General features: G+C 35.6%; 1 protein-coding gene across 1 annotated transcript in view; it reads right to left on the bottom strand.

Moving 5' to 3' along the window:
- Positions 1-22,273, bottom strand: part of SHOC1 (shortage in chiasmata 1) — a gene marked incomplete at its 3' end in the record, with an annotated part of 47,323 nt that extends 25,050 nt beyond the window's left edge. The window contains 13 exon segments of the mRNA XM_079548507.1: positions 13-138; positions 2,492-2,929; positions 4,748-4,990; positions 5,671-5,765; positions 6,492-6,621; positions 9,820-9,924; positions 10,907-11,063; positions 11,758-11,860; positions 13,493-13,655; positions 16,564-16,745; positions 18,753-18,834; positions 19,405-19,534; positions 22,217-22,273. Coding sequence (XP_079404633.1) covers positions 13-138; positions 2,492-2,929; positions 4,748-4,990; positions 5,671-5,765; positions 6,492-6,621; positions 9,820-9,924; positions 10,907-11,063; positions 11,758-11,860; positions 13,493-13,655; positions 16,564-16,745; positions 18,753-18,834; positions 19,405-19,534; positions 22,217-22,261 — 1,999 coding nt within the window. The 5' untranslated portion in view covers positions 22,262-22,273.
- Between the last annotated feature and the right edge of the window lie 1,113 nt (positions 22,274-23,386).

Here is a 23,386-nt window from a genome sequence, read left to right as displayed (position 1 = left end):
AAATTAGTATACCTGATGCTTGAATTTTGACTATGACACTGCTGTCATTCTCTTGCTCTTTTTTCTCTGTTCTTGCAGGCTCACAAACAGAACTGTCTTCTTTGTGATCAGATAAATGTAGTTCTTCAGGCTGTAGCACTGAGTCATTGAATTAGGGATAAAAATTTTGATACAAACATAACAAAATCCTCTCAATGTTTCAGAAAATTGTTCTGTAAATAACTTTACATGCAAAAAAGCTTTTCAAATTAAATAGCTTGTATGACATACACAATGTTTTCTTTTCACAAACATCTCATTTACTACTGAAAAAAGCGTTGAGACAGACCAAGATGTGGCAGTGTCAGGCTGCACTTCCCTGGAAGTGAGGTGCTAACAAGTTCTCAGTCATTGTGAGTGGAGATGCTTGATAATGAGCAAGTATGAGTAGAAAGGATTAGATAATATAAGCAACCCAGAAAGAACATGGAAACAGCAAAGGGCAGAAGAAAAATTTCTTTTTTGAACAATCACTTACATAACATAACAATTTCTTCCTATCTTACAGCTATCCATTGCAAGTTACTAGTATTTAGTTTTGTTTTTTGTTTTTTTTTTTTGCTTTGCTCTTTATAGATGCTGATGCATGACCTCCATGCACTTCTGTTCACAAAGCTTCCTTTGTCAGTGCTATCTCTTATTTCAGAAATGGGTTCTGACTGGTTGTCTCCTAAACACTGCCAATTATTTTCAGTTAAGAACTTCAGTCAACTCAAAAAACTTCTCTTGTATATTTTCTAAACTAGGTATTATGCAAAGTGGAATCTTTAAAAAGTAAGCTACACAAGAGAAACAAAGGTGGAATAGCCCTATGAATAGTGCAAGTATTTATTAAGCTAAATTTAGAATGACTTTTAATATGGCTTTAATTATTACAAAAACATATACACTCACAACTTTTTCACACCAGTGCTTTTCACATTAATAACTATATATTTTTATGCATTGCTTTTACATCAGACATAACAGACCCCTTACACTGGGGTCTACCTGCTAGCATGTATCTTTCTACAGTTTCATTAACCTAAACTTTCACAAGCTTACTACTCCCTGCTTGGAAGTGTAGAATTGACTGCTTGTCTTTCAAAACATTTTTATTTGTATTCTTAGGAGATGCAGTTGTAGTCAGAATTCACTAGATGGTAGCATAAAGCTGCATTTCTGATAACTTGCTCTAGTAGTTTTAAAAGAGAGATTGCTTCTCAATAAGGCAATGAAAGCTCAATGTTTGTTTGTTTGGTTGGTTGTTTGTTTAGTGAGTGTGGGGGGACAAAGGGGAGCGGTGAGATGTCTTCCAGAAACTGCAAAAGATGAATTTCACCCAGAATTAATTTGCTCGATAAGATTAAAAATAACTTGTAGTTAAATAAACATCCTAACTCAATTCCATAATAATTATTGCTTAAAATTTTTATTTAACATTATTTTTTCAATGATGAGACTCAAACTGAAACACAATAAAAGGTTGGTGTCAAAAAACTCTGGTACCCAAGTCCAAAAAATGAAAAAAAATATTTTCTTGTATGACCATCATGAAAATGAGCATGGAAATATGTCACTGCCTCAGAAATCACCCCACTCTTTTATTTTTAAAAACATGTAAGGACTTCCTCCTATTCTTTTTCCTCTCTTTTCAGTCCAGCAGTGCTCACTCCATACCCTGAGCTTCTCCCATAAGCACTGTGAGAACAAAGCTGACAATAATTTCTTGTTTTCTCTTACACCTGTACTGTCTCATTATTTTCTGTGGTCTATAGAAACAAGAACAGTTCCAGCAGTTCTTTTGAGAGAACTTTATCTCTTGTTCATTGTCTAAGCTATGCTAGCTCTACGAAGGCAAAAATAAAAGTAACTGATTTTTCCAAAGAACTTTCTCAGGACATACTGGAAAAAGAGAATCCCAGCATGGCTGAGATAGGCAGGGATCTCTGTGTTTGCCTGTTCTAACACCTGTCCCAGCAGGAAGACCCAGAGCAGGATGCCTAGGACCACATCCAGGCCTGGGAATCTTCATGGCAGAAACTCCACAGCATCTGGGCAGCCTGTGCCAGGGTCTAGCACTCACACTGTAAATAAGTGCTGCCTGATATTCAGATCTTCAATTTCAATTTAGTACAATTTAAAGTCACTTTTCAGAACAGGAATAAACTCATGTATGTTACAATAAAAGACAACCAATCAGCAACAACAAGAAGAAAAACAAAAAGAAAACAACTCCAACAGAACTGAAAACAAACAAACAAACAAAAAACCCCAAAGAAATCTAAAGAACAAATGCAGTCAAGAACCTTAGATGAAAATTTAACTACATTAAAGATTTTAAAAATTTTACCACTGAGCTGAGATTTCTCCCCCATAATTCTATAAACATGAACTACCAGCATCCATGGTAACTGGCATTAGAAAACAGTACTGAAAATGGAATAACAGCAGAATAAAATGATTCACATACCTTTTTCAGGATGATCTACACCATTTTTTTCCTGTGTTTGAGTGACTGTGCGTTTACACCTTAGCATTATAAAGTTGTTCAGATCAGAATCATCATTGTCCCATTTTGAATCAAGTGTGAACGACGTGAGGTTTTGACCCTCAGAAGGGTTGTGTTGTTTAAAAGGTGTATCTTTACAACTGACAGACACAAGTGATATGTCTGTCTTCTCTTCTCGGTTGAAGAAATAAACAGGTTCTTTCAATCTTTCTCCAGTAACATTTTCCAGAGGTGTATTTGTTTTGTCTATTTTGAGAGAAGATGTAACATTTATAGGCAGGCCAAAGTGCTGCATCTTGGTCTGAGGTGACATGCAAAGATCAGTTACTTCATCCATCTGACCTCTTTCATTAGAAAGCAATTCCTGATCTGGCATGGAATTATTTTCTTCAGGCCATCCTGAAAAATAAAATTTGATTTCTCTGCTGTAATGCAGATTTTTTTTTTTTTAAATTGCTCCTAGTTGAAGTAAATTACTTTGGATTGAAAGCATTTTTGAATTCCTTCTTTCTGTCTTTCCAGATTTCATTTTAGAAAATCTGTACTGATTACTTCTGAATACTACTGAGTACTTCTGAGAATCAGAAGGCCATACTACTGCTTTTGTTAAGTTTTCAAAAGTGATGCTTCCTGCTGTTAGGTTTCTAAGAAGTGGGATAGCAACACATTTGATTGGGAAAACTTCTCCCTTATACCCAATCTAAATCTCTTTCAGTTTGAAACCATTTCCCCTTATTCTATCACAACAGACCCTACTCAAGTGTCTGTCTCCTTTCTCATAGCTGCTCTTTAGGTACTCAAAGGCCACTATCAGGTCTTCCTGGAGCCTACTCTTCTCCAGGCTGAACAACCCCAGCTCTTTCAGCCTGTCCTCATCGGAGAGGTGTTCCATCCCTTGGATCATTTCTGTGTCCCTACTCTGGACATGTTCTATCAGGTCCAGGTCTCTCCTGTACTGAAGACTCCCCATTCTGATGCAGTGCTCCAGGTGAGGTCTCTTCAGTGCAGAGCAGAGGAGCAGGATCACCTCCTTCACCCTGCTGGCCATGCTTCTTGTAATGTAGGATACAGGATACAGACAGCCTGGGCTGTGAAGACACACTGCTGGGTCATGTCCAGCTTGCCATCTACCAGTTCCTCTAACTTTTTAGCAGGACTGTTCTCTATCCTAATGTTTCACAGCTTGTACTGGTGAGGGTTGCACAACTGAGGTACAAGACTTTGCACTTGGATATGTTGAACCTGAGGTTTACCCAGGTCCACTGCTCATGCCTGTCTAGGCCTCTGTGAATGGCATCCCAAGTCTCAGGTGTGTCAACCACACCACACAGCTTGGTGTCATCCACAGACTTGTTTATGACAAAAAAAAAAAGTTTATCAAAATATTCTAAACCAAAATTACTATTTCCAAAGGAATTCTCCCGTGTAGAATCACAGAATAATCATCGTAATGGAAAAGATCTCTAAGATCACCTAGTCCAACCACTACCCCATATCCAAAATGCCCACTAAACTATGTCCTTAAGTGCTATGTCTACAAATTTCTTGAGTATGTCCAGTGATGGTGACACCACTAGTCCCCCGGGCAGCCTGTTCCAATATCTCAACACTCTTCTGGAGAAGAAATTTTTCCTAATATCCAACCTGTACCTTCACTGGTGCAACTTGAGACTGTTACTACTCATTCAGTATCACTGTCACCCAGGAGCAGAAGTCAACTCCCACCTCACTACAACCTCCTTTCAACAAGTTGTAGAGAGCAATAAGGTCAGCCCTGAGTCTCCTTTTGTCCTGACTGAACAATCCCAGTTCCCTCAGCCACACCTCAAAGACTTGTGCTGCAGGCCCTTTTCCTTCTCTGGGAACATTTCAGAATCTGTTTTTAACCCAACAAAGAGTACACTTATTCAAGCAATGGGCTGTGATGTATGAAACCATTTAATTTAAAAGAACTATGGTTGACATTTCATCTGCATACTTTTAGAAAATATAACTTTGTGTATTTAAACGTTTTTGTTACTGCAAGATGTCATAAGTTTCCGAAAGTACCTCTTAACTACAGCAGTGTTTCTGCTTCACAGTGTTACAAAACTTGTTCTTGAAAACAAAAAATCTTTCATTTCTGTCCTTGTTGGAAGTATGTAATCAACCCTTTCTTTCACTTTCTCTGTATCTATCTTTGCCTTTTTACCACTGATTTATTTTAAAGATACTTACTTTCTAACTGACGTATAGAAAATTGTGTGAATGTTTCTATTTCTGTAGAAAACATACTGTTTGTATTATTGGAATCCCTCTTAAATTGCTCCAAAGTATCAACGCAGAGCAGATCTAATCCCACATGAAGCCACCAGTCCTTTTCAAGTGACATAAACATTGGTGTTTCTACATCAACTGACAGCATTTTCTTTAGCTCTGTGAGAGAATGGTGCCGATGCTCAAGTTTAAAGCTCTGATACTCTACAGAAACAGAAATCAACACACAGTATCAATAATTTAGAAACGGAAATAAGCAGAATGTCATTTTGCAAATACCAGGTACTCATGATCCCTGTAGTATGCATATCCCTTGGTTTTACTTTTGTTTGTAAGCCAGTGCCCATTATGAGACTTAAAAGCAAAGCAGTTACTAGTAATGACTATTCTGGTGCTGTCAGAAATCACCTGCAGCTTTTTGTTGTTGTTGTTTTGTTTTGTTTCATAACATGAATTCAGATCTTGTCAAGTAAAAATTATTTTTTATTTTCAGTATTTTCCTATTGCTTGAAAAACATTACTTTAGATAAAATAGCATCCAAAATAGAATTACTTCAATAGATTTTATTTTTATGCTCAGAGTACCTCACTTCTTCAACACAGTTAGTAGTATCGAACAAAATATTTTGTAATGAAGTTGAAACTCTTCATTCAAATTATATCCACGGAAGAATACACGACATACTAAATTCTTTGTTGCCGTATTGATGTTACTCTTGCTTACTTTAAAAAGTCAGGTTATCCAAACCCAAGAGTTATATTAACAGGCTAAGCCTCAGTGGCTCAAAGGACATGCTCTGTATTACAATATTATTTTTTCCACCTCATTTTCTCCATGTATGTAGAAGTGCTCAAAATCAGTTAGAAATTCAGTATTTCCTTACCGACAAGTAAAAGAGAGTTCACATTATCCCAGTACTTCTCTGATTGCCATACCAAGGAGTCTAAGTATTCCTTAGAGGGCTCTGTAATCAAAATACTAAGAATATAAAAGAAGACTTAGAAGTGCGAAGTTTAACAGCATCATCTGTTGAATTTTAAAACTGGTTGATTTATACAAAACTACTTCTAAAGACACCATCTCTTTAAATTTCATGTTCACACACTCATTCATCAAAAATATTTTCTTGTGCCTATAGAACATTCTCTCTAGATTGTGTTCTCTTCCAAAAAAGGTATTTAAAGCCTTTCTGCATATGCGGAAGAGACAGCAAAATGAAAAAAGTTAGTCTTACAGCAGAATAAAAAGGAAAGGATGAAGCCATCCTGATTCTATGTCAGTATGAAAAGGCTTGAATTCCATTGCTGTGTACCCCCATGCCACAGAACATACTTTCTTACTTTCTCCAGAATCTCTTCTGGCAGGTGATACCTGGTAAATGCATATACTTGCTATATATACATGCTATACACACATATTTACTGCTGCCTATTCAAAAAATGAGAATGGATTTTCAGTCTATCAAGTCTCCCAGGAGAAGAAGGTTTACAATAGAAAATGAGGTTTCTTTTTCAAGCTCTGTTAAAAAAGGCCACAGATAGAGATAATTCACATTGTTTATATGGTAAGACAATATATGTATAACTCTCTCAGCATACATCACTACCAATTAACAAATAGACCAAAGCAGTTTCTGCACTAATTTTAAGGATTTATGATTTAGAGTATTTATGACATAATTTATTACTATAAAGTTTTCATTACCTGTTATCAAAAAGAGGATTAAGTTCTTCTTGAAGTCCTACGCAGAGAAAATTCACCTGTGATCTTTGTTGTTTGCACAGGGGAGTTAAAGGTACTTCCATTTCATCTTTCAGATATGAGATGTGCTTGGCTAGAAAATGTATAAAACCCCACCCAAACCAAACAAAAATCTAATATAGTTCACAAGGCTTCACGTGAATGAAGCATGAAAACTTAGAAATTTTACAATGATGATGGTCTGCACTAACATTCCTAATGTTTTAATGGGATAATCCACCACTTCAGCAATAAAAAACAAATAGGCATACTTCGTATTTAATTCCCAGACAGTTTGGAGATAAAAATGTACAGAGATTACATTCCCTCATTCATTCTGTAACGTAATTCTGGCTACCTATTCTGCCATGTAAGGCAATTAAATTACCATGTATTATGAGTGAGGTCTGACGTTACGTGATGACCACTGTTGGCTTTCTGAGTTCACACATAAATGAAACTATTCAGATTGGAGAGATGAGACAATTTTCGTGGAGGTTATAACAGTGCACATACAACTGAATAGAACTAGAAAATTCGGGAACAAAGTTCAGGTTTATAAAGATGGAATTATGTTTCCAAATAGAGCTAGTTCTTGTTTCAATTTACAGGTGTGAACACTGAAATGAATCACAGAGATGTTTCTAAAAGTCGTATATAGACAAGCATGCTTGTTACTATTATGTGTCAGTCATTTTTCACAAGCTTTTTTTGCTAATCATATTAAATGTGAATATTTTAATGGATTATTTCTTTCCATTAAAATCTTATGCAGAATTTGCAACTTGGTGGGTTTTTGTTTTTTTATAATTCCATAAAAATTGCAGGTCTATATGATTGGCCTGGTATTCATCTCCCCAGCACTCTTCCAATAGTATTGAAAGTTATGTTTGACCAGAAAGCAGAGGTCACAAAAAACAAACAAACCCAACAGTTCTTCCATGTTCTCAGAAAACTAACAGCCAGAAAAATTGGAATTAAATTAGTGCCTCCATATGGAAAAACGTTTGTAACAAATTCGCTATTCATTTCAACAGACTGTAAGCAGCTGCAAACACCATAAGCACATGGTTAGGCCAACTGTCACTCAGTAAGCTCAGACACCTGCCCAGCTGCTTGCAGCTGCTCCTTGTCCAAACTAACAAGCAGATTGTAGGGCAGGAAGGATACAGGAGAGTGTTAGGAAGCCAGAAAATAGGAAACAATGTATGTTGAAAAATAAGAAATTAAAATTGTCACAGAAAGAAGCACATTTCCAAATAAGTATAATTTCTTTCTCACTTAGAACAAAAAAAACTCAGTGAACTTCAGCAGTAAACTTCAGCTATGAACTCCAGATTTCCTAATATGTTTTTCACGTCAGGAAACAAATGTTATGATTTTTCTTGGACAAGATTGGAGCTTATCTCAGGACAGCAAAATTTCTGAATAAAGAACAATTATTTCTCCTTTAGCAATACTGTTCATACTCATTCACATCTAATTATTCTGCCCTGGAGACTAGAACATCATGACCTACCACTACATTAGCTGAACATTGCCTCCACTTAGAGAGTTATTCACTTTCCAAATACATAAAATCCTGAGTGGCTTCTCTTGATTCTCATTTCCTTTATCAAAAAATAACCCCTATAGCTAGCAGGAAAGGTTGGTAAACAACGAATGTTGATTAAAAATGCCATTATTTTCAGACTCATTCTTCTTGAGTCTTAGCAAATATGTTGTGCTTCTGCTAACTCAATACAGCAAAATTAAGAAAGAGTTGGAGAATACTAAGGTTTCCCTGTTGAAATTCGATTCGATATAGGAACTTCCATTAGAAACTGTGTCTTACTAATACAGTTGGGTTTGCAGATGTCAAGCCTACAGATCTGTGAACATCTTTAGAAGAAAGAAAAAAATAAAAGAAAGATATGCAAGCTGTCTGTGCCCCAGTGACTGAATCTTACTCAGTTCAATAGCAGATCTCAGCCAGGAAATTCGTAATAGAGTTAAATGATGTTGCTTTCTTTTACAAAACAATTCAAGATGTCTCTCCTACTCATCTGTGCTGGAAGAATGGACAAGATACTAGGTAAGGCCATAGCCAACTTTACTTCAGCTCCTCCTGCTTATTAGTTTAGTGGATTCAGATTGAAGTTAATCTTGTGAGACAATAATTTACGGAGGGAAGTTTAACTTTGTCTTCGTGGGAAAACAAAGCTTAAGGCAAACTGACCATACACCACACACTTTGAGCACATATGATTGCTCCCATCAAAATCCCACTATAACACAATGTCAGGAACACGATACTATTAGTCTGAAAGAGAAAGACATAAGTCTTCTTTAAATCATATCAAAACTGAGATTAAAAAAGGGTTTTTGATCTGAAGAAAACACAGAATTACTCTAGAATTTTTAGAAATGCTGAATGGAAAATTATCAAGTGAACATGTGCTGTAGGAGAACGCTGCTACTGCCCAATACAAAAATGGGTAGACCTTCTGCAAGATAGAACATACATTAGAGGGAGAAATTACAGAATCATAGAATCACTAGTGTGTTTGGAAAAGACTTCTGAGATCATCTATCCAACTGCCTTAATAGTTATTCATCTAAGTGCTGTTTAATCAAGTATTGCCACTATTCCCATGACACAATGAATTTCAAATGCCACTTTCTGTCCAGGCTTTTCAGAATGAAATTTCAGCATAGGAAAAGCAAGGATTTAAGTCACATTTCAGCAACTCAACATTTTCAGTTTATTTCTGCGGAAGACAGCTTCAGTGTCTTCTTGAATTCATTTCACACAGCACTCCTGAACCACTTACAAGCCAAATGATTGCACAGTAGTTTTGTACCTCTGGAAGACCTGACCTTGGTACTTCTCCCAGAATTGTCCTCCAACACCATTCTTTGAAAGTATTTACATAAGTACTTAAACTTTAAACTGCACTCTTTCACTTCAAAACCATAATCAGCTTGACTTCACTTTACTCTGCCCTCCATGAGTAGATAAGTTGCAAGATAAAAAAAAAATAATAATACAAAAACTAAATATGAAAGTTACAGGCACCATCTTTAGCCAAAAGAAATGTAAAGAACCAAAGCTGGCTGCTATTATCCATCAGCACTCTCAAAAGGAGCATGGCACTTCTACCCATCTATGGTGAAAGTACAAAATAGATTACCCAAGCCAAATGCTCTTATTTTAAGTAAATGAGGCACATATGCTCCCAAGAATATACCATGGGGACAACCACCCAAAGAATTTATTTGAAGTATCAGTATTGGGTGTAGGTCTTCTTACCTGTGTCAGAGATTTCCAACATACTTATGCTGTTACTGGAGCTAACCACTGAAATAGGACAGTATTTGGCAACTTCCATTTTGTTCGCAATTTTTTCTTTGAGAGCTGAAAATGGATTTTAAAGGATGCCATAAATTAACCATTTATTGATCTTTCCTGTCAAAACAATTAAAAAAAATCTCCTTGTTAGATCTCCATAATTTATCAGTATGAAAAACTCCCATTATGCTTAGTAGCACAAAGTGCCATAAATCAGTGATTTATAGACCAGAACAGTGCCCAGTCTTGTCCTTGGACTTGCTGGAAAACAACTGAAGTGCACTGTAATTGCCATGTGAACCACTCAGCCTTTTTACTTCTTCAGTGACGTGATTTCTGAAACAAGTGGGTAGCCTAAATGTAGTTTACTAAGTGCTTGTGTACGCAGGTTCTCTTGCTGCTGAAGAGGATTAAAATAAATGTCAATCCATTCCTTTTTATTCTATACACAAAATTCTCAAACATCTGCACTGGAGGCCAGGTCATTTTGCTTGGTACTGGAATATGACATGTACAATTTAATGTACTAAAAATGTATCAGAGAAGCTTCCCTCTGCAAATGTTGTTTCAAAGTCTTGCTCCTACCTTCAATAAGCGACAGTTTCACTCTTATTTGCATCCCCCAAAAAGAAGCAGTTTTCCTCACTTGTTTGATAAAACTAATGCAATTTCATTTATAATTTATTTTTCAGCTCAAAGTAAAGAGTCCCAGGCAGTATCTTTTTCTCTTAGCAACACAAAATAATTCCACATAATAACAGAAACCCAGATATAGTTATGAATAAGCCTCCTGTTTATTTCAAGTTTACAGCATAATTGAAGACTAAACCAGCCATTTCCCCTTGGCTATCTGATGATACATTTCTAATACTCTGAAATTTCTGTATGGCATAATTCATGGTTTCACATATAGAAATTCTAATTTGATACAGTCTGAAATAAATTCCAAATGAATTGAATGTAAAAGATTAGATCATGTTAAGCCTTATTCCTTATTGTAAAAACAATAAGGAAACTGGATAAAGCATTTAAGAAAACCAGCTCTCACCTTCTTTGATTACCTCTTCACACATATTTTCAAAAGCCATATTTTCTGGAGCTAAATTTAGTAACTCCTTCAATTCCAAATATAATGGAATCTTATTGGACTCTGATTTGCTGTTGCTGCTTTTGCAGAATTCTAACTCAAAAGGCAACACGAAATACTGAAAAATATTAATCATCACAGAATGTTAAGTAAATTTTAAATTTTCTTTGACATTATTGTAGAGTCTTAACTTGGAAAAAATTAATTAGTTAATCATGTTAAATTAATTCTAACCTGATCTCAGAGCTTTTAAGAAAGAAGACATGAAATACACGTGGCAGACACAAAGCTTTGTTCAATACACAGAAAAAGGACAGCGTACAATATTTCAAAATGAACCAACGCAATAAAAAGAGTAGATCTAAACAGATATTTCTGAATCAAGCAAAATCCCCATTTGTTTAACTGAATGTTTGTTTTTTATAGAATATTAAAATACGGAGAAAGATAAATTTGATTTTCATTTTGTTTCCTCAGAAAAGAAGCTTGGTTCCAGAGCATGCATTAGAACTTTCTCTATGGCTTTCCACTCCAATTCATTTTTACTCTTAGTGCAACGTTACCTACACAAATATGCCAACACGTCAGGTTTTAGTAGGAACAATTTAACAGGGTGAAATTCTTACCAACTGTACTGAAAAATTAAAAATAGGCAAATAATACCAGTGTTTTTCTAACCACAGAAACAAGAAGCTTCAAATATTTACAAAATATATATTAAAAAAAACCTCCATGACCAGCAAATGAACAAGCAATAACACACATAAAACAATCACTAATAAAACAATTGGGCAGAAACAACATCATGATACCTCTTTATCTTCTAATGTTGTTTTACAGAAGTCCTCCATAGTTCCTTGAAATTCATTCTTACTCTCCTGCATTTCTATTTTATTTCGGAAAGTCAAACACTCCCTTTAAAAGGCCAGAAAATAAAGGAAGTGATTACTTCATATCTAAGATTGAAAATCTTAGCAGTAGCTTTGACAGCTACATATGTGGAAAAACTTTTTTTTTTTTCTAAACACATACTTGGCACTTCCAAGGGATGTTTTAACAAAACGTATAATTATATGCAATTGTTTTTCGAGAAACAGTACAGCAGGTGCAGAGTAGTATCACTTATTTGGATCTGTCTTAAAGCAACAACAACAAACAACTAAAATCTACTAAAATTTAATAAAATTAAAATATAATTAAAAATAAAGTAAATTAAAATTTACTACTATCTAGTAAAAATCTACTTTTTAAAATTGTTAATTTATAACTGTTCTGTGTTGTGAAACTGCCTACTTTCTGGAAAATCTGCAGATCTTGTTTTTCCTCTAAGATTTTATGCTTTATGCAAAATTTCTCTAGTCTAAAATGATATTATTTTATTTCAGTTGCTTTTCATTCCTATTTTCAGGAATCTTTCACGCACTAAAAAAGTAGAACATGCTGACTATTAAAAAAAGTATTTTCCTTAGCGTGACAGTATTCTAAAATGGAGAGAAATTAAATTTAAGAGTCAGACTATTACTTGCTTTTCACAGCAACAATACAAAGACAGGGTGAAAGATTTTTCAAGCAGAAAGAAACCTGTTCATTGGACCTGCTCCTTGTGGCCTTTGTAGGGTGGTAAAACTGAAAAGAATCGCCCTTTTAGTGGGACAGCTTTTCCATCTACACCTGGCACCACTATCTTCCTAGAGGAATACTGTAGATCAAAGAGTAAAAATGTGTCCATGCCTAGCTTCGAGATACCACCCAACTTTACATTAATTTGAAATTTATCTAAATGTATCTTTGTCTACATGAGTCTCCCTGGGTGCTCTACTAGGTGATTAGGACTCCCCACCATGATATATTTGGTGGCTTGCTAGCTGTGCATCAGCAGGCCAGAGCTAGTTCTCCAAATGTTCACACTGACATTTTTTCCCACGTGACTTTTATTTTTGAAAGTTATAGGGGAATTTGGATTGTGTTCTCTTTGGAGGAAATTTACTAAAGTCTACATAAGCACAATGCCTTTGTTCAGGACTCACTGGAAGATTAGAACGCCTGTTCCAAAAAACAGGAAAATAACTCATCCTTGTTCTATTATTACGCAGGTACAATTAAATTAGCTAAATTCTACTTCACCTTGCTTGTGAATCTGGCAACGCTGACAAGTGCAAAGTTATACAAGTCATCCGAACGTGGAGTAAATCAGCAGAAAATTTAGCCAGACTCAACTCAATTTAATGGCATTATACTGAGAGGGAATCAGGCAGTCGAGGGGAGCATGAGATCCCTTGGAAATGGATGTTCTTCCTGCATTTCAAGACTAAATTCCTGAGCACAATTAATTCTTACAAAGTATAATAGCAACATGACTTCATTTATGCATTGTTTTAAATTGCATATATAAATTTTATCGTAAGATTTTTTTTCTGTGGGAGAAGAGAAGCTGAAATCTTTACCTGTTGAACTAGTTAAAAAGTTAATACATGAAATCTGTTAACCTGTCAAAAGCTTTACTCATAAGTTATTATTTATGCTTAATGTTATTCAATTTGTAGATACCTAAAAATATTCTCTTCTGTTAAATTCTCTCCTTCAGAAACTAAAAAAGGATCTCTCACACAAAAAAATTTAAGTCTGCCCAGAAGTGTAGATAAATTAGGAAGTTTTTTATGATAGTTTTTCAGATTATCAACAAAAACAAATTCATCTCCAACATGTAGATCTGAAGAAAAATAAGAAAAAGAATGATCAGAAGAATTATCTAGTGACATTCCAAATGCTTCAAACATCAGCAAAACAATAATTATGTCTTAGTTTAAAGATTTTATGGTTTCAAAGTTTTAAATGTAACTTAGTCTAGATTTCCAGAGGCATAACCAACAAGCTCTCTTTTCCTTTAGCTTTTTTTCTTTTCTTTCATGTAACACTTGTTAGAAGGAAAAGCTGCTTTATTTTCATTCCCTTCTTTGCATTATCAAATACCATAAGGACCTTTTGCAGCAGGTTTTGGCTGAATAACTTAGTATTAACATAGCAATCTGTAGCAGGCTCATACATTTCAGCAGGCAGTAATGAAGAAATGTGTGCATTACATCTAAAAGTAAAACGTGGATTCGCTAATTCTGCAACAATGATAAACTTTCTGGAAAAAAAACCAGACAGAAGTAGAGGAGTTGACAAATGATGATGATTTCAATAAAAGAGAAATAACTGACTTTAATTTCTCTTCAATCTGCATTAGCAGGAATAACTATGAAATACTTTGATACACACAGGCTAGTAGAAAAAACACAACAATACATAACTATATATCGAGAACTAAACTTTAATCTCCTTCTATTTGAAATACAGTTATAAATGATCATTTCAAATTCTCTATCACATTCTTCCTTAATTTGGCATTATTCACTTTTTCCAATCAAATCACATTGTACGACTCTTAATATTCCTGTTCTGATAACATTTACCTATGAAGTAAATGTCTATGTTTTGTCATTCACTGTATACATCTTCATGCTTTTTCTGAAAGTTGGTTTTATGCTGACAACAGATTAGTCAGTCAAGTACCAGGTATTCAGTGACACCAAATAGCTTTAAAATTTTTCAAAATGAGAGATAAATGTTCAAATAAATACTCCCCTCAAAGGTCAGCCTTTTGCTAAGATTTTCTTTTTTAATGCAACAACAGTTAAGAAAAATGGCTTGAAGTAACGCAGTGTCTGTGCTATCAACAACTATTTATCTGTTAATTCAATAGGCTTGTCAAAAGACTAATGAATAGCTTGACGTCTGTCATGGTTTTAAGATTTTTGTTATCATATTCTCACATCCTAACATCATGTAGAGCACTGGGAGTTACAGAGTTAACGTTCCAGTTCTATGGATTGCCAACAGTTCAGGTATACCTTCAGAAGAGAAGGAGAACTACACATCTCAGAGGACTGTTCACTGTTCTGTTTCCATTTTCTGTTCAGAGGGAAAGATAAAACTGCTCGCAGGTCACGAGACTGTCCCTCTCCTGCTGCCCATGTCTGCAGTGCGTCCTCCTTAGCCATCTCACCTTCAGCATTAGATCAAAGCCTTTGGGTTTTGAACACTCTCTTTCTTTTGTTTGATTAGCTTCAATTCCAATAATATTGTATTATACTGTGTTATTTTGCATTCTGATATCTCATATTTAGTACATTAGTTTTCTTGCTCAGACTGTTGCTGTTTTGTTTTAGGCCTATCACCCTACTTTTTCCCCTTTCCTGGGCTGTGGGTCCATGAGTCCACCACCCCATTAGTCACAGAACAGGGCTGAACAGGCCCATAAACCATTGACAGTGTCCTCCCATAAAAAGAAAATCCAGTATTTTTAGCTTGCCTACTTACTTTTGTTTAAGTACAATAACTATCTGTAAGTTCTCAAAAAGCCAAAAAAAAAAAAAAACAACCACAAAAAAACCTCCTCCTGCCCATGGAGATTTACCTCTTTTGAAAGGCTGTTTCTAAAAAGGTATGAGCTATAGCATGGGAAAGCACACAAATTCTTTTTATTCCTTTTGTAGATAAATATGAGGGCTGCTCTGAAAGCCTTTTTTACTACATTGGCCCATGAGCTCAGAGTGGATGATGGTGACACGGCAGTACATACCGGCTGAACCTTCTCGCCAATGTTCTGTTACATTTTGTTGTCAAGCACAGATAGCAGCAGAGGGGCAGGCTGACAAAATGCTGCTTTGTAGCTCAGAGTTTTCTCTATTAAGCAGCGCTATTGTGCTCTTTGTAGCTATTGTAATTTCCATGGAAAACACAGGATATTTTGGGAGCAAACTACATAATATAGAGGACTTGATTAATGATTAAAACATTCAGTTATATTTTACATATGTGGATAAAAATCAGGTAATTGCTTAAGGAAATGAACTAAGACTACTTTCAATTACTAACTGCAGAACAGTTGTATTGTTGATAATATGTTCCTAGTAAATGCTATCTTGTACAGCCTCACAACAAGAACCACTTGTGCCCCCTACGTTGCTGTGGAGCAGTCTGAACAAACGATTAAGTTAGTTTGCTTTCCTAATGTAATCTAATTTACTGATAGACGAATAAACAACAATAACAAAAAACCAGTTCAGAATAACATGTCATAATGTAGTAAAATAAAAATTTCTCAACAGACTGTTCCGCAATCAGAATGAATTATACCCATTAGGGCTGTACTATCCAAAATGTTTTTGAAAACACAAAGGAATGCTACCCAATTCAAAATACTTCAATCCCAGGAACAAAGTAGAAACTGCTTATTTCTTTTCCACCTTGATACATTAAAAGAATATGCCTCAGGAATCTAACTTTATTGAAGTACAAAGGATCATTAGCATTTTGACCAATGCCTAGCAAAATCTATTTGCAGTGATCCTTTGGGTTCACTTTCTGCCTTATGCTACTGTGACCCATTAAATCCTACTTCTCCATGGAAAAAAACATCTCTTAAAATGGTTATTACTTCTGTAATTGCAAGTAATGTGATCACCCAAATGACCTCTTCAATGATCCTTCAGTCATAAACAAAAAAATGTGGAAGTTTACAAGACTAAAAAACCTAAATTTTGTAAAAAGTTAGAAAAGAGTCAACATCTTACCTTGCCACTGTTCCTTAAGCTCAGTAGCACAGTCGATCTTCAAATATTTCTCTTGAGTTGATGCTTCCTCACAAACAACTTTCTCGAGTAAATAATATGTTTCTGTGTCAATCTGAGAGATGGGATTTGAGCTTGCTATTACTTCATTATTGACACAGAACCCTATAGAACTGATAGGTTTCCTAAAAAGCAGAAAAAACATTCGGGTAATTGAGCAGCTGTAAGAAATTTTAATAACTTCTGTGACTCCTGAGTGTATCAATGGCACACAAAAAGACAGACTAAGAACTTTCATAGTCACTGTACTTAGTCAGAACAATTTGAAATTATAGACTTGTCTTCATTATTCAAATATAGATCCGAAGTTCAACCTCTCTACTACCAATTTACATATTTAATTCTTTCCCAAGAGAAAACTCTTTAAATTTAATCTCAGCATTAAATTTAACAAAAGGCAATGGCTGGAAAAAAGCATCAAAATTGCTGGTGTCATAACACTTCTGACCAAAAAAGCTCTGGGTTAAATGTATACATATCTTTCACATACCATGCAGAAATTATAAGCAAAAAAAAGGTGAAATATAGTATAAACAAGGAAGCAAAAACATTTCATTTTCTTGACACTTTTTGTGCTAATGTCAGTATTAATAATATTTGCCAGGGAGAAAACCTGGTTACCAAACAAATAGCAAAGTCATTTGACAACAGATTTTTTTTTTTTTAAGTTAGTTTTGGGTTAACCATACATTTGGATAAAATACTTGTAATTTCTAATTAAAATATGGCCATTTTAATGCTGCAATATCTACATAAATTGAACGAACAACAAACTTACATTTCTGAAGAACCCGTGTTTTCTGCTTATGTTTAATAACTGTTTCTAATATTCTAATTTCAGAGAACAGACATCTCAAATGTTCATCCTATTGATTTATTCAGTATTCTAGTAATCTGTTGCACTACACAGTCCTGACATTTGCCAACCATCTGGAGGTCGACCACATAAATGAAACGGCCGGAAACTGCAGCATAGGAAGTTCTGCACAAATGTGCACAAGGTGAGGTGACGGAGCACTGGAACAGGCTGCCCAGGGAGGTGGTGGAGTCTCCTCTGGAGATGTTCAAGACCTGCCTGGATGCTGACCTGTGCGACCTGCTGTAGGGAACCTGCTTTGGCAGGGGGGTTGGACTCGATGATCTCTGGAGGTCCCTTCCAACCTACAATCCTGTGATTCTGTGATTCTGTGACATGGCATCAGTATGGAGAACAGAGTGCATCTCTTAATTTCAGCATAAACCTTCATGTTTAGTCAGTGATACTGGAGAACAACTGCTACAGTTTTTTAATAAAACATTTTACAAAGCAGCACAGCCTTGAAGTTATTTTGCATCCACAAGTAGCGTAGCTCATGAGTGAAAACTGTCTGGTATTGACAACAATAAATGCCCATAGCTGAACAAGATGTAAGCCTTTGAAAATCCATAAAACTTTGAACACTGTGACAAATGAGAGCCGCGTTTTATCAAATCACAGCTAAGTGAGCTGTCAAGATGTGGTCATGGCTCTATGTCCAGGTACTGGCCAGTCACGACTGGCGTCCCACAGGGGTCCATCTTGGGACTACTGCTCTTCAATACTTTTATCAGTAATTTGAGTAGTGGGATTGAGCGCACTCTCAGCAAGTTTGCTGATGAAATATTACCAGCCACCCCTCATTGTGCTCACATCCTCTGTTTGGTCTCCATAAACATTCAGCAAGAGTTGAAGGATATTGGTAGGTGCCATTTTTTTCTGCATGAAGGAAATCAGTTCCACACCTTTACTTCACGCACACTTTCATGCCAGAAACCTTTCTGTCAGAGTGCCCCTCTGCTGCCATCTGTCACACAGCAACAGCAAGTAACAGAATGTTGGCAGAAGGTTCAGACTCTGTTGTGATACCACCAACATCTATGGCATCTGGGGCAAAAATCATATAATAGGAGGCATTACTTTCAGAGCTGCCCTCGCAGTAGTACTTTTAGTAAAGAAGACATCTTTAAGCTGTCTCCTAGAACAGCTCCGCAGCGCTGTCCACTTCATACCATCAGAAGACATTTCCATATTCTATCATCACTAACTTATCACTCACAAAGTAGCTGAATGATATTAAAGGAATTGTATATACTTTAAAGATAAGGTCACTGACTTTTCCAGGAAATCCTCCACATATGAACTTTTCTTCCATTGATCCAACACTGAAACAGCAATCATGTTCTGTGTTGAAGTAACTGGGACAGAAAGAGAATCACATAAAAAATAATAAAATCATTTTTAAGTATAGATCAAATCACTGCAGAGGTTAAACTGCAGCTAACACATATAGAAGAGGCAAAGATTGTTGCTTCTACTGTTTTCAAGTGAATGAAAGTAAACCAGAAACATGCAAATATTTTAATACACATTCACATATCATTACACCAATTTTTTCAAATTTCAGCATAATCTCCCAACTAAACAGATCTGTTTTCATTACTTATCTAGACCACTAATTTTCTTGCACAACAGTATGTCTCCTGACATTTTATACTGTATTTGACTAATTCAGCATGAAGTTTTACAGAGATGTCAACGATCTAATCAAATACTGCCCTAATTTGTGGTGCCATACACAAACAAATACCCAGTACCCATCTGTTTCTGCTTAGGCAATGAATAAATCCTGCCTTCAAATGCTGTAAGAGTGCTACTTCTGGAAATATATTTTTTCCTATTAGAATACATCATATTATGCTCAAACAGAAACTTTTCTGTCAATCCACAGTGAATTTAAAGTAAACCTTAGCAACCAGACTACTTACTTCTTGTCCAGGGCCTCCTGTACTGATCATGAGCAAAAAGTCCAGTCAGATGATACTTTTCATGTTGTCGGAAATAGGGAGGAAAGCAAAGTGATAATCTACGGATGGAATACTTTTGCCTTGCCATGCTCTGCACAAAAAAAGGCATGTGATGGGATTATGAGACACACTTATATTTGTCTTTTTTATTTTTGTGCACCATGCCTTTTTATATTTACGTTTTATATTTCTGTGAAACTGAGACACAGTCCAATCTAAAAGAACATAAAACTCAGTTAGTTCTGTCAACGGTCACAATTATAAATTCTTTTTCCTTTTTGCTTTAATCCTCTGTCAGATATTTAAAACTGTCAGAATTGTTAATGACAGTTAATTTTAAGAAAAAGGAGACAAAAAAAATTGCCATTATTCCATCTTCTTTAGAAAACTCTTGCAAAAATTGATAAGAGCCACATTGATGCAATAACAATTTTTTGTCTAAGGCAAAACACTATGTTTAGGCAGGTATCTTCTTTCCTAATCCTAATTATAACCTTTCTTGTCATTAAAACAAGTTATAATGACAGTGACTGTGCTCTTGCAGTACTCTGAGGTTAAAAATATATGAGCTGCTGGAGTTAAAGCAGAAACTGCTGAACAAGTAAATGCAAGCAATAAAGTGTCAGGGATCAGAAAGACAATGTTAACACCAGTATGCAGTTTTGCGAGGATACCTGTAGCTCAGTAGCCTAGAATTAAGCATATTTTCAATCACTGCTGTTTGTAAAGTAGAGCAAACATGTCCTAGGGCTGTGTGCACAGATGGTGGCCTTATACCAGGCAAGCTATACATTTTACAGAACATTTTAGATTGATTTGTTCCAAGTATAACGGCTATAGTGAATTAACTGAATTTATGACGTCTGCTACAACATAACCTTTCTTGTCTTTCTCATATATATAAATGTTTTTTAAAAAGAGTATTAATGTTTAAATCATTTAGCCAGTGAATATTTCCTACTATTTCTCAAGGAAATGTAAATGTCTTTATAAAAATCTCTTTTAAACAAAAGACACTGTTTTTTACAGTCCTGTACAGCTTGCCTGTATCGTCAATTTATGATGTAAGAGAATACCAAACTTCTAAGATAACTCTGTAATCACACCTGCAATGCTCAGTAGCTTAAGGAACCCTAATTAGGCATCTTTCTTGAAGTATTTATTTAAACTGGGCAGTTGGAAGAACTATACCTGGGCTTTATAAAAGGACAAGAACATCAAAAGAAGGATTCCACACTGAGCTTAGCTAACCATTTGCAGGAATCAGAATTTCGAGTCTCCCATCAAATTCCAGCATTTCCTACAATTGGAAGCATTAAGCAAGTGCATTTGGTAAAACAAATCCCTGAAAAGTTCACTTAACTATTACATGCTCTCTAGCAGGATGGTACAAACAAGAAACTGCAGTTTCAGGACAGCGTAGCCTTCATACAGTCAGATGCAGAATACCTTCACTTTTGTGACCACATCCACTATTTCTGCTGATATTGCAGAGCCAGCAGCCAGTCAGCAAGTTACCAAACACTAAACTTCTGCCTCTTTTCTTATATCCCACTATCAGCACTGCCTGACTCCTCAAAATTTAGGCAAGAAAAAGCACAAATCTAGTTATTTTCCTTTTCATACTGGCCCTGTACATGTTTTGCTAACATACCCTTTCACAAATATTCACATTCACAAATGCTATAGAATCATCTGAAGATCAAACTGAATAGAACTGCTGCTGGAAGGCTGAAATACAGATTGCGTGCTGCTGGAGTTACAGCAGAAAAAGGTTCTGATGGTACATTCTAAGAAAGAAGGCACAAACAGAGATACTACGGAAAACACCTTCCGCACTATGAGGAAAGGGACACAGACAAGGTATTCAATAGCGTGGACTGCAGTTCACCTGCAAATATTTGTACTATATTAGACTAATTCAGAGTTACATTTCTCCAGACATGCGCCAGGACTACTTGTGAGCGTACTTGCACTCCTTCTGAATTCTTGAAGGCATCATGTCTCACCATCTCATTCTTCTACTTTGCACAGGGAATATCCCCCCTAGGCAAAGCACCACCCTGCCAGAAAATTTTTTAGTATGGTTCATATCTTTTCTTTGAAAATGTGATTAAGTGAATCCTCAATTAGAAAAGACATTGCACCAAATGATAAGCAATGGATAACATCACACAGATGTAGACAGGAAAGAAAGCAGAACTTTGTTAAGTTTTCCATGTTGTAACAGATCAACATCAATAAAGCCAGGAGATTCATTGTAGATGTCAAAAACATCTGCTTTACACAGATTTTAAATTTCACCCATAGCATACAAAGAAATGACACTTCCCCATCTATAGTAGGAGTACAACGATTTGTAGCATTACCTAACGCATATTAAAGAAATTAGAAACTAAAACTAGTTCTTCAAAAAGGTAATTAATTGAATTGTATGCATTAGAAAGCACAGTACACACTCCAAAGGAAGCTCTAAGCAACAGGTTATGAAACACAATCATAAATGCAACAGACAAACGAAAAATAAATGCTCTTCTGCTTTGGTAAAATTGCACTTTAATTTTCTATTAAAAAAAGGTAATCAATCCTTATTGTTATATAACCTTATTATTATATAACCTTAATAACCTTATTGTTATACTAGCATCAGTGCAGTACAACAACCTCAAATACAATTTCTTAGAAATTAGTTCTCTACTTTTTAACATATATGAATCTTTTAAATGACTGACATAATTCCTTCAGAATAATAAGTGAAATAATAAAACTATACCTCATATAAATAGTCTGTTGAGTGATACTTTAAAGCTGCAAACATCTTTCCTGTTTTGTGATGTTTCCGACACTTGTCTGAAAGAAATTCAGAAAAATGATAAGTTAAAAGTTCTTGTACAAGAGTTGAAAGAGCAGACTGAAATAAAGGCTAAACAAGAATAATTTCTGAACTTCTTCTAACATATGCGCTTTGAACTGAACTTTGTTTAGAAGAGCGTTTAGTATTCCTCCTTTGGAAGGATATAACAACTGAACTAGAGACCACAGACATCTGATTATGCAAAAATGCCCTTTTCTGTCTTCTCCCTTCCCTCCCTTCCTCTGCCCCTTCCCTTTTCCCCTCCTCCTCCTCCTCTCCCTCTCCCTTCCCTCTGTGCCTCTTGCAGTTCAAAGAAAACCTTTCAATCCTTTTAAGTGAATGTAAGCAATCTGAGTAATCTCCCCTAAGCAATAATTCTGACAATTTAACAGATCTAATCGTTGAACCGATCAAACCAATTAGATTATTTCTTCTGGATTCAAAAACTGTAGTTCAGCTACCTAAACCTAATCTTTCACTGACTGACGCATAGAGCTTCTTTTTTTTTTTTTTATTCACTCCTTCTGTTTTGCAAGCAAAAAAGAATTGTATGAGCTAGTTATAAGGAAGAGGTCCTGTTAGAACACCAAGTCTCTAAATTAATTAGGGGACTCTGATGGAGTCAGGTGGGTAATGGAGTACAGGTAAAGGAGTACAAGAACATATATATGGTGTGACTGGTCATGTGCGTACAAGGTAAGAGTATGTATTCTTAAATAAATTAGGTAAAGTGTTAGGGCTAAATTAAGATAATCCTATCCAAACAGTGTATGATGTAAATGAAACATAAAAAACTTGAGTTGTAGGGCCGTAAGGAAAGTTGGGACTCAAGTAAATATCAGTAATATGGCATTAGGCTAAAATTGCATGGGTTAACAGTGTCAGAAATAACAAATCCAGGTATGAAAGTAACAGAGACCAACAAATAAAAGATAATTAGGAAATGGCTGTTTGCTTGAAAATAGTATGACCAGGGAATGTAGAAGGCTGAGTTCGGGAAAAGGGAAAAAAAATAAAAACAACCCACAAAACCACTCCAAACCATAACTAAGGAACAGAGGGGAATTCCTGTCGGAAGCTGCGCAGAGG

The sequence above is a fragment of the Tetrao urogallus genome (genome assembly GCF_951394365.1).
Source record: "Tetrao urogallus genome assembly, chromosome: Z".
NCBI classification, from domain to species: Eukaryota; Metazoa; Chordata; class Aves; order Galliformes; family Phasianidae; genus Tetrao; species Tetrao urogallus.
Note: the sequence above shows the minus strand (reverse complement) of the source record. Positions and strands in the feature narration are given on the sequence as shown.